This window comes from Nematostella vectensis, chromosome 9 (assembly GCF_932526225.1).
Source record: "Nematostella vectensis chromosome 9, jaNemVect1.1, whole genome shotgun sequence".
In the NCBI taxonomy this organism is placed as follows: Eukaryota; Metazoa; Cnidaria; class Anthozoa; order Actiniaria; family Edwardsiidae; genus Nematostella; species Nematostella vectensis.
In genome coordinates this window covers 4,488,618-4,501,145 of record NC_064042.1, presented here as the reverse complement: position 1 = coordinate 4,501,145, position 12,528 = coordinate 4,488,618, and the positions used below count along the sequence as shown (strand labels likewise).

Below are 12,528 nucleotides of genomic sequence, written 5' to 3'. Positions count from 1 at the left end.
GATTGAGGTATTTTTGGGGGATCTAGGATCCTGCTCTTTACTGAGATTTATTTATAGTACCAACCAAATGGATCCAGGCCTTATTCAATAATTTAAATTATGCAGTACATCAAAGTTAACAAACACAATTCCTGGTGTGAATATGGCTGTCAAAGTTGTCAAGAGTCTAATGGTAAATTCTTATGTCCCATCATAGAAGTTTATAAATATATTTTTTTTAATCAAAACAATACTCCGACAAGCTTTGCCCTTGTGCAGAATAGGTCATGGATGTAACAGCATTCCACAGATTTGAAATAATATATTTAGACTGTTTAGATGCCATACTGTAATTTTTATGTATTGATTTAGTGGCGATTCTCTCCTTCATTGGACCGAATATTCAGAAAAATGTCTGAAAATTAAAATCCAAAAATATATCTCCTTTCATGCATTACATATTGGTGCACCCACCATTTACCATATAGTGGCCTTGTTGTTGGTGGCCTACTCCAAAATGAATGCAATGAAGAAAAAACAAATTGATTTTGGAAGCAAATCCCCAAAAAAAACATCTAATGCATCACTGACAGTGCTAAAATGCTAACTTCTAATTTCAAACCAAACTCTTTCATTGATCTATGTTTGGGGTAGAGAGGAAGGAAAGAATATCAATTGACTAAAAAATAGTCGACGGGGGAGGAGATATAAAGGGAATTGACTCATAATGAAAATAATTTGATTGAGCATTTCTTGACATTTCCCCTTTCCCATTATCTTAACCCTTTCATCACCAAAGGCCTCTAAAGAGACCATGTCTATGCTATCCATGCTATGTGAACAGAATTCTATTATTGAAAAAGAACAAGGTTGTTGCTAGTGTTATAAAGTGTAAGTATCCTGCCCTAAAAAACCCTTTCCTTAATAAAAGTTTCATTAATGTACATTTGTATAGCTACATTCTGACAAGCTTTGTCCTTGCAAAGAACAAGTAATGGATGAAACAGGATTTCAAAGATAGAAAATAGGGTCAGACACAATTTTAGATAAGATGCAATACTGAAGTTTTAATGTACCATTTTAAGTGGTGATTTTCCATCCCCATGGGAATTAATATCTACAAATATACATCCAGTAATGCATTATATTTTGGTGTTTTTAGAAACCCTGGATCCAACCATTCCAATGAAATAAATCTAAACCTTTAAAATAAATGTAATGGAAAAGGAAAGGAAATCCTAAAAAGAAGATATAAGTGAAAGTACTAAATGAAAATTTCTAATTTAAAAATCAAATCTGTTTATTAATTTATTTTTGGTGTAGAGGGGAAATAGCAAAGAGCATCAATTGCATAAAAATAGTCAACATGGAGAAGGAAAGGAAGAAATATGACTCTTTTTTAAATGTTTGAAAAGAAAATCTAATAACAATAATGTGATAATTATATTCAGTACTTTCCTAAAATATCCCCTTTCCCATTATCTTTAGGTTAATAGAAAACTGTTTTCGTTACAGATTTATTATTTAAAAAGCAAAGTTATGTTTTTAGTTTTATATAAGTATCTTGTTCTAAAAAAAACCTATTTAGTGTGTACTGCTGAATCACATAGTAATGCCCTAGTCATTTGAGCCCCCTCCCTTATGGTCCTGGGGAAGTCAGGGGTTAATGTGAGGTTTTAGATTACTTTTTAACCAGAATATATCAAGAGGGGTGGTGGTATTGACTGTTTTTGACTCTTAACTTGGAAACAGGCTTTTATTAAAGTCTAATCCCCCACCCTTTCCTGGGACCATGTGTGTGGGGGTATCAAATGACTAGTGAATAAGAACTCCCTACTGTCTTTCAGACATGTCTTTCAAGACATGGTTTTCAATTCTCATGTCTTCCAGTCTTTAGCATTCATTTTGGCCCTCAGGTAGTCCCTGGTTCATAAAAGAGTAACATTTCTTTCAAAACAATCTTTTCATCAAGACATTTATAATCTGATTAATTTCCACAAATATTTGAAAAAATAATAATAAACACATGAGATGTAAGATGCAGACAATAACAAACATATTGGCAACAGGGGTTGAATTTTTGTTTTGTTTTTATCCTCGGTAAGGAAAATTTCTCTTGTAAGTTGAACAAGTTGCTGTATCTTCTAAGGATATGTATCTTCTTAGGACTAAGAGCACAGGATATAAAGACAAGAACGGTCTTCTTTACCAGTATATGACAAATGCAACACGATATTGGTTAGCCTTTATGAAATATTTCAACAGAATCAAGAATAAAGATAGAACAAAGAATAACAAAACAAAAGGTGTTATGCTCATTCTCAAAGCAAACAAAAAGGACAACAAAAAGCCCAATAACTGTCATATCCTCAATAGACAAAAGAAATCGTCGTCTGAAACTAACCTTGCATTTTGCCGCTTTCTTGTGGTTTTGTTCGCTTTTTAATGTGAACTATTACTTAATTAAATTTACTAGCAAAAACCAGACATATCCTTACATAAATCTTGGCGTGAATGAATGTTAGTAGATCTCCTCTAGTTGACTTTATCCTTAAGTCACAAAATTTGAGGCAAAAAGAAATAATCAACGCATGAAAAGAACTTTTCCCTTGCTCCGTGTTTGTATTTAGTCGCCATTACGGGGCCGAGTGGGGCCTGGGAGTTGCGCGGCTGACTGACTGGCTGGCTGGCTGGCTGGCGAGTGACACCACAGGGTACCCACGCAATGACCACAAAACCAAGTCGCATAGTTATACCATATTTCTATACCTATGGAGCTCCGCCCGAGGGCTACGGCCGCGCTGGCTCCGCTAAAGTAAATGGTTGGGATTGGTTGATGAACACCGTCTTTTTGGAGGCGATCTTTCACAGGGAAGCCTTAACACCACAGGAAACCCGTAAGAACGTCAAGGAAGTATACTAGCTTTTGCTATCAGAAACTTGTATCAAATTCCGGATATCACTTGGAGGTACGATAATATTATTGAGGTATACAGTGAACATGGACTCTATGCAACCTAAAACAGATTGTAATCAATTTGCTTAATAAAATAGGCATGTGAATTTGCTTAAGTTTTTTTTTATATCACAAATAATGCTGAATGAAATCTATTAGTCTTTTTTTAGAGATGCTGACACCCCTGACAACTAGGGATGAGTAAAATCTACCTAGTTTGTCTGTAGGGTTCCTGACATCCCTGACACTCCTGACAACTAGGGATGAGTAAAATCTACCTAGTTTGTCTGTAGAGTTCCTGACACCCCTGACAACTAGGCTCAATAAAATCTACCTAGTTTGTCTGTAGAGGTCCTCACACCCCTGACAACTAGGGATGAGTGAAATCTACCTAGTTTGTCTGTAGAGGTCCTGACACCCCTGACAACTAGGGATGAGTGAAATCTACCTAGTTTGTCTGTAGAGGTCCTGACACCCCTGACAACTAGGGATGAGTAAAATCTACCTAGTTTGTCTGTAGAGGTCCTGACACCCCTGACAACTAGGGATGAGTGAAATCTACCTAGTTTGTCTGTAGAGGTCCTGACATCCCTGACAACTAGGGATGAGTAAAATCTCCCTAGTTTGTCTGTAGAGGTCCTGACATCCCTGACAACTAGGGATGAGTAAAATCTACCTAGTTTGTCTGTAGAGGTCCTGACATCCCTGACACTCCTGACAACAGGGATGAGTAAAATCTACCTAGTTTGTCTGTAGAAGTCCTGACACCCCTGACAACTAGGGATGAGTGAAATCTACCTAGTTTGTCTGTAGAGGTCCTGACATCCCTGACAACTAGGGATGAGTGAAATCTACCTAGTTTGTCTGTAGAGTTCCTGACACCCCTGACAACTAGGGATGAGTGAAATCTACCTAGTTTGTCTGTAGAGTTCCTGACACCCCTGACAACTAGGGATGAGTGAAATCTACCTAGTTTGTCTGTAGAGGTCCTGACACCCCTGACAACTAGGGATGAGTGAAATCTACCTAGTTTGTCTGTAGAGTTCCTGACACCCCTGACAACTAGGGATGAGTGAAATCTACCTAGTTTGTCTGTAGAGGTCCTGACATCCCTGACAACTAGGGATGAGTGAAATCTACCTAGTTTGTCTGTAGAGTTCCTGACACCCCTGACAACTAGGGATGAGTGAAATCTACCTAGTTTGTCTGTAGAGTTCCTGACACCCCTGACAACAAGGGATGAGTGAAATCTACCTAGTTTGTCTGTAGAGGTCCTGACATCCCTGACAACTAGGGATGAGTGAAATCTACCTAGTTTGTCTGTAGAGTTCCTGACACCCCTGACAACTAGGGATGAGTGAAATCTACCTAGTTTGTCTGTAGAGTTCCTGACACCCCTGACAACTAGGGATGAGTAAAATCTACCTAGTTTGTCTGTAGAGTTCCTGACACCCCTGACAACTAGGGATGAGTAAAATCTACCTAGTTTGTCTGTAGAGGTCCTCACACCCCTGACAACTAGGGATGAGTGAAATCTACCTAGTTTGTCTGTAGAGGTCCTCACACCCCTGACAACTAGGGATGAGTAAAATCTACCTAGTTTGTCTGTAGAGGTCCTCACACCCCTGACTAGGCTCAATAAAATCTACCTAGTTTGTCTGTAGAGGTCCTCACACCCCTGACTAGGCTCAATAAAATCTTCCTAGTTTGTCTGTAGAGGTCCTGACATCCCTGACACTCCTGACAACTAGGGATGAGTAAAATCTACCTAGTTTGTCTGTAGAGGTCCTGACACCCCTGACAACTAGGGATGAGTGAAATCTACCTAGTTTGTCTGTAGAAGTCCTGACACTCCTGACACTCCTGACAACTAGGGATGAGTGAAATCTACCTAGTTTGTCTGCAGAAGTCCTGACACTCCTGACACTCCTGACAACGAGGGATGAGTAAAATCTACCTAGTTTGTCTGCAGAAGTCCTGACACTCCTGACAACTAGGGATGAGTGAAATCTACCTAGTTTGTCTGCAGAAGTCCTGACACTCCTGACACTCCTGACAACTAGGGATGAGTAAAATCTACCTAGTTTGTCTGTAGAGGTTCTCACACCCCTGACAACTAGGCTCAATAAAATCTACCTAGTTTGCTGTGTAGAAGACCTGACACTCCTGAAAACTAGGCTCAATAAAATCTACCTAGTTTGTCTGCAGAAGTCCTGACACTCCTGAAAACTAGGCTCAATAAAATCTACCTAGTTTGTCTGTAGAAGTCCTGACACTCCTGACAACTAGGCTCAATAAAATCTACCTAGTTTGTCTGTAGAGGTCCTCACACCCCTGACAACTAGGGATGAATAAAATCTACCTAGTTTGTCTGTAGAGGTCCTCACACCCCTGACAACTAGGGATGAATAAAATCCACCTAGTTTGTCTGTAGAGGACCTGACATCCCTGACACCATTCTGTAAAATAATGCAATGAGGTGTTGTCAGTAATGGCTGGTAGCGCTTGTTAACATACAAAGTTGCTAAAAAGAAGATACTTTGAGGCAACTGCCTCTTCATCAGTGTGTAGTTGAAACTCAATAGCATCGAAAATCTAGAATCATACAATGACACACTTAATAAAAGTACCAAGTTATTCTCAGGAACGAGTTTGCAGAGGTCGGCATAACAATACGAGACCTCTCTACTTCTCTACAACCTCAGTTGTGTAGCCAGGACTTTCAACGGTTTGGGGCCCAAAAGGCCCTTTCAAGGCATTTTCTCCTGTATTTTAATTAATAATTAATAATTAATAATCATTGTTAACACATTGACCCCTCAACCGGCCTGTACCGGCTTTGGGAAGTACCCACAACCCAAAAAATTCATAAATTCAAAATAAACACAACAAGATGAAGATACTCAGGCATCAGTCTAAGGGATAAATGGTCTTGCAGATATGCATCCAACAAAGGTGTTGGCATCTACTCTTAAGCCAAATAATAGCACAGGTTCTTTGACAAATCTCAAATCGAACAAGGAGAGAAAAGCAGAATCACCCCTCTCAGTAAAACGCTCAAAATACCACACAAGGGAGAGAGATCAGCAAACACAGCTCAAGACACAAATAGATACCTTTTATTCTGATCCTCCAGGTACATTTTCTTGGCCTCAAAACACAATGTCCATTCCTTGAAGGATTGTACAACCACGAAAATATCTTTACGTATTGCAAAGCATTCTGGGAGATCCAGGAGAAAATTCACGAGGGGAGGGCCAGTCAACACTCCTCTCCCCAAAGTCAGATGGTTTTTTAGAAGTCTTTTCACCCCGAAGCCAAACAAATCAATTCCAGCTCATACAGACCCAGAATAGCAGTGTAAACAATTTTGGAATCAATTTGGTTTCAGAAAAGACAGCATTTAGGAGAGCTGTGGTGATTTATTAGAAAATTATTTTCTCATCCAGGCAAAGCCAAACAAGAAAAAATCATCATGAATCCACCTTTGCTTGCAAATATCCATAAGCAAGGTACTCAATTATGCCCCAAAAGACTTCATGATGTCCTGAGACACTCTCCTAATATGCTCATAGCTGTATTTTTGATGAAAAATACAAGCAACCATCAACTTGTGCTGGCTTCAGCACAACGACGAGGGATTAAAAGTGGGGACCGCAAAGCACTGTTGGAAAGCTTGGATACCGCTGACTAGGTGCAGCTGTGTTTGACTTTGACGGGCTGTATAAAACTCAGAATAGGGGGGGAAGGTATCTGTTTTCAGTCTGTTTTTTTTGTAAATTCAGCTCCAAAAAAGCCAGGAGTCAATGGGTTAAATGAATTTTAATCAATGCTATTGTTTATCTGTCAAACCAGGCGGATCTAAAAATATCTGCGGATCCACGGATTTGCCCCGAAAATGTTGCGGATCGGCGGATTTACATACCCCTATTCACACCCCCCCCCCCCCCCCAGTAAATGACAAAACTGCCACCAAGGAGGAGGGTGGGCGCAAAAATGAAAAACGTTCCTCAACAAGACTTCTGCCAACTGACCGAAAAGAAACAAAGTTAAGCATCTTAAATCCCCCCATACATTCCTTTATAAACTATTGACAGTAGCCTTGGGCTACGTGTGACAAAACGGGATTTTAATATTTAGAGCGTAATTACACATTTCAGAATTACTTACAACACCAAACACGACATTGGGATGATTTTCATACCTTTCACAAACTAATTACTGGAAACTCTTGCGATTTTCGACTCGGCTCCTTTTCATTTGGAGACGAATGTTGCAGCTTTTCACGCCGTTGTTCTGTAGTTTCTTTCTCCTTTTCGTTAAAATTTCCGCAGAACCCTGAATAAATGTACAAACTACATTTCCAATACTGCTATGTTATGGATAAAGAAAAAAAGTGTTAGTAATCTTTTGCCCACCATTCATTTTCTCGTATTTTCGTATATAAATTCAGGCCGAAATCCGCTTAGCCTCTTGCAGTCACTCGTGTCCGTTCCCCCATCAGAGTAGGTGGGGCCGACCCAGCATGCATTTCCATCTTCAGGGGATTTCGCCACAGGAGCCCCATAATGAGCGGGAATCTGTCACGCAAGACTGCAAAGATCTCGACCCTGGAACACGTCCGATTTTACTCAAACAAACTGCAATCTATAAACCTGCCGTGACGTTCAAAACAATGTCTACTGACAGTGAATATGTAAGTACCTACTCGAGCAACTTTAAAAAGGTCTAAGGAATAGCTAAGCAACGAATGCTACTTGCTAACCTGCTATATACCCGGGGTGTTCAATCGATAGAACCGATAATCGATATTAATCGATTCTAATCGATAAAATTAACTAATTTTATCGGCAATCGATAATAATCGATTGCAAAATAATTGTGAGGTCAATCGATAATTATCGATTTTTCGATTAACCTGATAAGACAATTCTGAGAGATTTTAAATCCAAATGTGCAAACAAAACGTGAAAAATAAGGAACCAACACCAATTAGTAATAGCCAAAGTAGCCACAGTAGTTATTGCCACAGCCGTCCAGAATAATGTTTATGGATGCTACACAATTAACTTGTAGTAGTGAAATCATTGTTGCAGTCAGTCCGTAAAATAATACCAACAGTTAATCCAGGGTACATAGTGCATACTCTAATACTTGTAACAAATTATTGCTGTAGTTTGAAGAGATGTAGCAAATCATGCATTCTAAACTTACTTGTGCTCAGCCAACTTATAATATACAGAGAGATCAATATTCATCGATGTAGTCGATATAATCGATTGACTAATTGGGCAGTATCATGTGAGTATCGACTATTACCGATTTTCCGATCCAATCGATATCAATTAATTAAGATTATTGATTGATGTCGATTTATCGATTGGTTTTCCGATATTGATTTTTATCGATTGAACCACCGGGTATATATCTAGCTAGCATCGTCTGCGAGTTATTGATGCATTCTCAGGAAAGCATTGTAACTACCAACAAAAGCAAATCATAAAGACTTGCATAACAATTTGCTATCACACAAACCACTAAATTGCTATAAGAAGATACTTTTCTCGACATTGTCCTACTTATAAATGTTTGTAAATATGGTTCTTTATTTAATGTTCCATAGAAACCCCACAGCCATATTCCATATGGTTCTGATGGCTCCGGGTTCTACTCAGATAACACAAAAGGCTGTTATGATGTCATTGAAGAGGCTCTGCCTCTTGTACTAAAGGCGGCATCAATAACAGCCACGCCCAAAGACTCAACATTCACCATAGTCGACTATGGTTGTGCCGATGGGGGGACGTCAATGCCCCTTATGTATGCTTTAGTCAAGTTACTGCGGGAGAATGACGAGAAGATGCCCATCCATATTGTATATGAAGACCAGCCTGTTAATGATTTTAAGTCTGTATTCATGAGGTTGCAAGGTACATGTATGGCCAAATAGATATCGATACCTACAATCCACATGATCATTTGCCCTCCAACATTGAGGAAGGGAGAGGGAAAGTGTCCTTATTAGTTTTGTTACAGATTGTAGGTGTATGTGTCGATAAAACACTATTCAATCACATCTAATCAAATTAGTACTGCAGTTACTGCAAATATGAAAGGGTGCCCCCCCCACACCATAATTAGAAAACCATAATATTGCATATAAAAGTGGAAAATTCTGTTAATGTCATCTTCTTGTTAAATTCTTAAAAGAAAAAGTTGAATAAACACTAAAAATTATATAATCATTAAGAATTGCAACATAAAATATAGTCGCATCAGTGGTGTCTGATTTTACAATTCTATAAAATCCTGGCCACCATGTATAACTTCTGCAAAACACAGAACTGAGAGGAAGTACTAGGAGGAAGCAATTTTGTGAGTGGCGATTTAAATGATGGATCACACCTGCATCCTACCCAACAAGATGGATCATGTGTGTTATTTCCAGGCATCCTGGTTCATACACCTGGATATAGTCTTTATGAAAATGTTAAGAAGGTACAAGACAATTGAAATATAATATAATATATAAATATATAAATATAATATCAAAAACCAACAATTTTAATCTTAATATGTTCTGTGATCAGATATGAGTCATAATGGCAATTGCCTGAGGCACTTTTTATACCTCAAACACATTTTATCTATGCTTTCGTAATTCAGCATTCCAGCTGCAAGGAGGGTGATAGCTAACAATTTTTATTATTAATTCTAGGGCTGATTCCTGGACCTCGAAGCTACCTCTTGGATTTCAAAAATATCTTTATGACAGCGTCTGGGACCAGCTTCTTCAGTCAATGCCTGCCAGCCAATAGCGTGACTTTAGGCTTCTCTGCCACCGCTATGCACTGGTTGCATGACAAACCATGTGACATCACAGGCGCATTGCACCACACAATGATTTCAGACCCAAAGGAGAAAGAGCTATTTGCTAGACAAGCGGCCATAGATTGGGAAACAATCCTACTTCACCGAGCTGCTGAACTGAGACCAGGTATGACACATGATTAAATTAAGTCATTCAATAATAATAACAAAATTAGTATAATAATGGAATAATGTATGCATTTCCACCAGGTGGCTCTTCACCAGATATGTGTTAGTTAAATAAGACAGTATGAAAATTTAATATTTTAGCTAACTAATGATATCTTGTACCTATTACAATTTAAAGTATCATTTTGTTGCTGCCAACTCTGTGAGTTTTAGGTAAGGAAGCTCCTCCCATCTCTACCCCTGCTTGGAAAAAGACTTCTCAATGCTGTTAGCAATCATAAGAGCTAGATACAGCTTTTGTCTTGTTTTTTTTTATAAGGTTGCAGCATGGTCTTGGTACAGTTTGCTGTTGATGAGGAAGGACAGTTTTTAGGCAACACCAAAGACACACCAGTCTCTATGCATCACCAGATGAGAGATCTTTGGCAAGGACTGGTAGATGATGGCACAATCACCAAGGTATTAGGTGTTACCCTGGTTCCAGAGCCTCGAACGTCTCTCTATTTAGTGGCCAGCGAGGTTGAACCAGGATTTCATGGACACATATCCAACCCATCCCAACCTACAAAAAGCAGTCCACCTTCTGAAGAATGGTAAAATCTTGTGAAGAATGGCAAAGACTTGTTGCATTTGATGTACTCAAAGACCTAAAAAAACAGAATTATACTTATTTTATTATCTTCCCTTTTGTACTACAAATTTACTTTGGATGGATATTGATTAATGAAATGGAAATCAGCACCTCTTGTAGCTCACTGCCCCTACAAATTATTTGTTAGAAGTAAAAGATAATTTATAAATGGAAGATATATTTCCTTTCTCACTAGATTAAAGGAAGCCAGAATTCCTCTCCTCTCCTTTGTTATCTCCCCCTCTCTCTTGCCTCTTGCTCTGTTATGTTCACAGTGGAACCCAGCCTAATTGGAACAATTAAATAATGTGTTTCATGGTTTCCTTTTACTTCCTTTCTCTGACATGTCATTTTATTTTATAGGATGAATTTCTCAAGACAAACTTCAATAACTACTATCGCACCATGTCTGAATACAAGAAGCCTTTCGAGGATGAAGACAGTGCTGTCCGAAAAGCTGGCCTGGAGATTGTCTCCATGAAAACTGGGATTGTTCCCTGCCCATATCGTCAGAAGTGGTTGAAGGAAAAGGGTGATCCCAGCGAGTTTGCCAAGTGGTACATTCCAACCTTGCGCACATGGAGTAATAGCACATACAGATCAGGTAATGAATGACCTGGGGAGGGTAATGTAGATATGTCGAAATATTATCCTTATGAGTTTGCCAAGTGGTATATATTGCCTTGCCCTTTTGTGGTGATACCACTTTCATATCGGTAATGGATACCCTCCGTACATAGATATGTCAGAATACTATCCTTATGAGTTTGCTAGGTTGGGTATTCCTACCTTGCACCCTGGGGATGGTGGGGTAAAGATGTTGAAGGGACGTCTATAAGTTTGTAAAGTGGTCAATTTCTACCTTGCGCACTTGGAGTAATAGCAGTTATAGATCCAAGCTATAGGTAGTACCTAGGGATTGTGGGGTAAAGATGGGGAATTGTGATTGTGATGAGTTTGCCAAGTTGCACATTCCCATCTTGTGGGCTTGGATTGTGAGGTACTTACTGATAATCAAATTATTATTATTTGGTAGACTTTGGTTTCCTGAGTAAAATTCATGACTAGAAAAAGTTCAGGCAAGCTTTTTTGCCACTGTTCAAAACGGCCTTAAAATAAATTCCACCTATGATTGCTGAATTATATTTTATAGATGACAATGCAATAAATGTTTCTCTTGCCCATGTAGGCTTGTCAGACGATCGTTCCGACAAGGAAAAGGATGCCATTGTAGATGAATTCTTCCGGCGATACGAAGCTGATGTGGCAACCGACCCAAGCAGACACGGCATGAACTATGTACACTGCTATATGGTGATAAAAAAGCGCTCAGATCTATAGTGATCTAGCTTTAGTTGACTTTATTTATTATTGTTGCAACTAGTTAGTAAACTTACTCAAGCAGTGTGTATAGTAAAAGTTCAATTAAAGTAAAGCATCATCCTTGTGATTGGTAACAGTATTTTTATTTGCCTATTTACTAAACCTGGTATAGAGCGTTCCTAAGAACATTTTTGCCCAGGTAAACTAATCAAGCAGAGATATCTACCTAGGGGGGGTGATAGATGTTGACTGTTTGTCAATTTGACTTGGTGATCAATCCTTTAGAGCTAGCCCCCCCTGGAATCTGATCTACTAAAATATCAGTGTGAACAAGGCCTAAAAGTCCTAGACTGATGGCTGCTACACAAGCTAACGCGGATATATAACCAAGGGTAATAGGATTTATAGCAGCCCAAAAAACTTAAAATGGGCTTACATCATCTCTCCCACAACAACGGGATACGTGAGAGACATTCGGGAGCACCAAAACAACAGCTGGGTTTCGTAGCATTACTTCCTTAGGCCGTTTTCTGTTCTGCTCTAACCTGGGTTTCTGTGCTAAAGTGTCTCTATAAGCGGAGATAGATACTGAGTGAAAAATATTGTCGTGCAAAAAGTGCGTAAAGAGACCTTTTTTTGC

General features: G+C 39.0%; 2 protein-coding genes and 2 long non-coding RNA genes across 4 annotated transcripts; 1 reads left to right on the top strand and 3 right to left on the bottom strand.

Moving 5' to 3' along the window:
* Positions 1 to 3,045: 3,045 nt before the first annotated feature.
* Positions 3,046 to 3,866, bottom strand: LOC125572139. The gene is made up of 2 exons (XR_007313596.1): positions 3,384 to 3,866; positions 3,046 to 3,213 (listed from the first exon to the last, which is right to left on the bottom strand). It is a non-coding gene; the product is annotated as an uncharacterized LOC125572139 (long non-coding RNA).
* A 17-nt stretch (positions 3,867 to 3,883) lies between these two features.
* On the bottom strand, positions 3,884 to 5,523 carry LOC125572207. The gene is made up of 4 exons (XM_048732377.1): positions 5,475 to 5,523; positions 4,658 to 4,994; positions 3,939 to 4,551; positions 3,884 to 3,904 (listed from the first exon to the last, which is right to left on the bottom strand). The coding sequence occupies exons 1-4, from the start codon at positions 5,521 to 5,523 to the stop codon at positions 3,884 to 3,886; spliced, it is 1,020 nt and encodes a 339-aa protein (XP_048588334.1).
* Positions 5,524 to 7,121: 1,598 nt separating this feature from the next.
* Positions 7,122 to 7,434, bottom strand: LOC125572142. The gene is made up of 2 exons (XR_007313599.1): positions 7,354 to 7,434; positions 7,122 to 7,273 (listed from the first exon to the last, which is right to left on the bottom strand). It is a non-coding gene; the product is annotated as an uncharacterized LOC125572142 (long non-coding RNA).
* A 61-nt stretch (positions 7,435 to 7,495) lies between these two features.
* LOC116621506 (methyltransferase LUC1) lies at positions 7,496 to 12,015 on the top strand. The gene is made up of 6 exons (XM_032387311.2): positions 7,496 to 7,631; positions 8,559 to 8,865; positions 9,654 to 9,932; positions 10,254 to 10,393; positions 10,929 to 11,169; positions 11,755 to 12,015. Exons 1-6 carry the CDS (start codon positions 7,611 to 7,613, stop codon positions 11,904 to 11,906), a joined length of 1,140 nt encoding a protein of 379 aa, XP_032243202.2. The 5' UTR covers positions 7,496 to 7,610; the 3' UTR covers positions 11,907 to 12,015.
* Positions 12,016 to 12,528: the final 513 nt, after the last annotated feature.

What these genes read in the sequence shown, in the direction of transcription:
- LOC116621506 (XM_032387311.2), top strand. Translation starts at nt 7,611, where the DNA reads ATGTCTACTGACAGTGAATAT. An exon ending in AGCTGCTGAACTGAGACCAG is followed by an intron (nt 9,933 to 10,253) that starts GTATGACACATG and finishes TTTTTTTATAAG; the next exon opens with GTTGCAGCATGGTCTTGGTA. An exon ending in TAATAGCACATACAGATCAG is followed by an intron (nt 11,170 to 11,754) that starts GTAATGAATGAC and finishes TTGCCCATGTAG; the next exon opens with GCTTGTCAGACGATCGTTCC.
- LOC125572207 (XM_048732377.1), bottom strand. Translation starts at nt 5,523, where the DNA reads ATGCTATTGAGTTTCAACTACACACTGATGAAGAGGCAGTTGCCTCAA. An exon ending in GAAGAGGCAGTTGCCTCAAA is followed by an intron (nt 4,995 to 5,474) that starts GTATCTTCTTTT and finishes ACTCATCCCTAG; the next exon opens with TTGTCAGGAGTGTCAGGAGT. An exon ending in GATTTCACTCATCCCTAGTT is followed by an intron (nt 3,905 to 3,938) that starts GTCAGGGGTGTC and finishes CAGACAAACTAG; the next exon opens with GTAGATTTCACTCATCCCTA.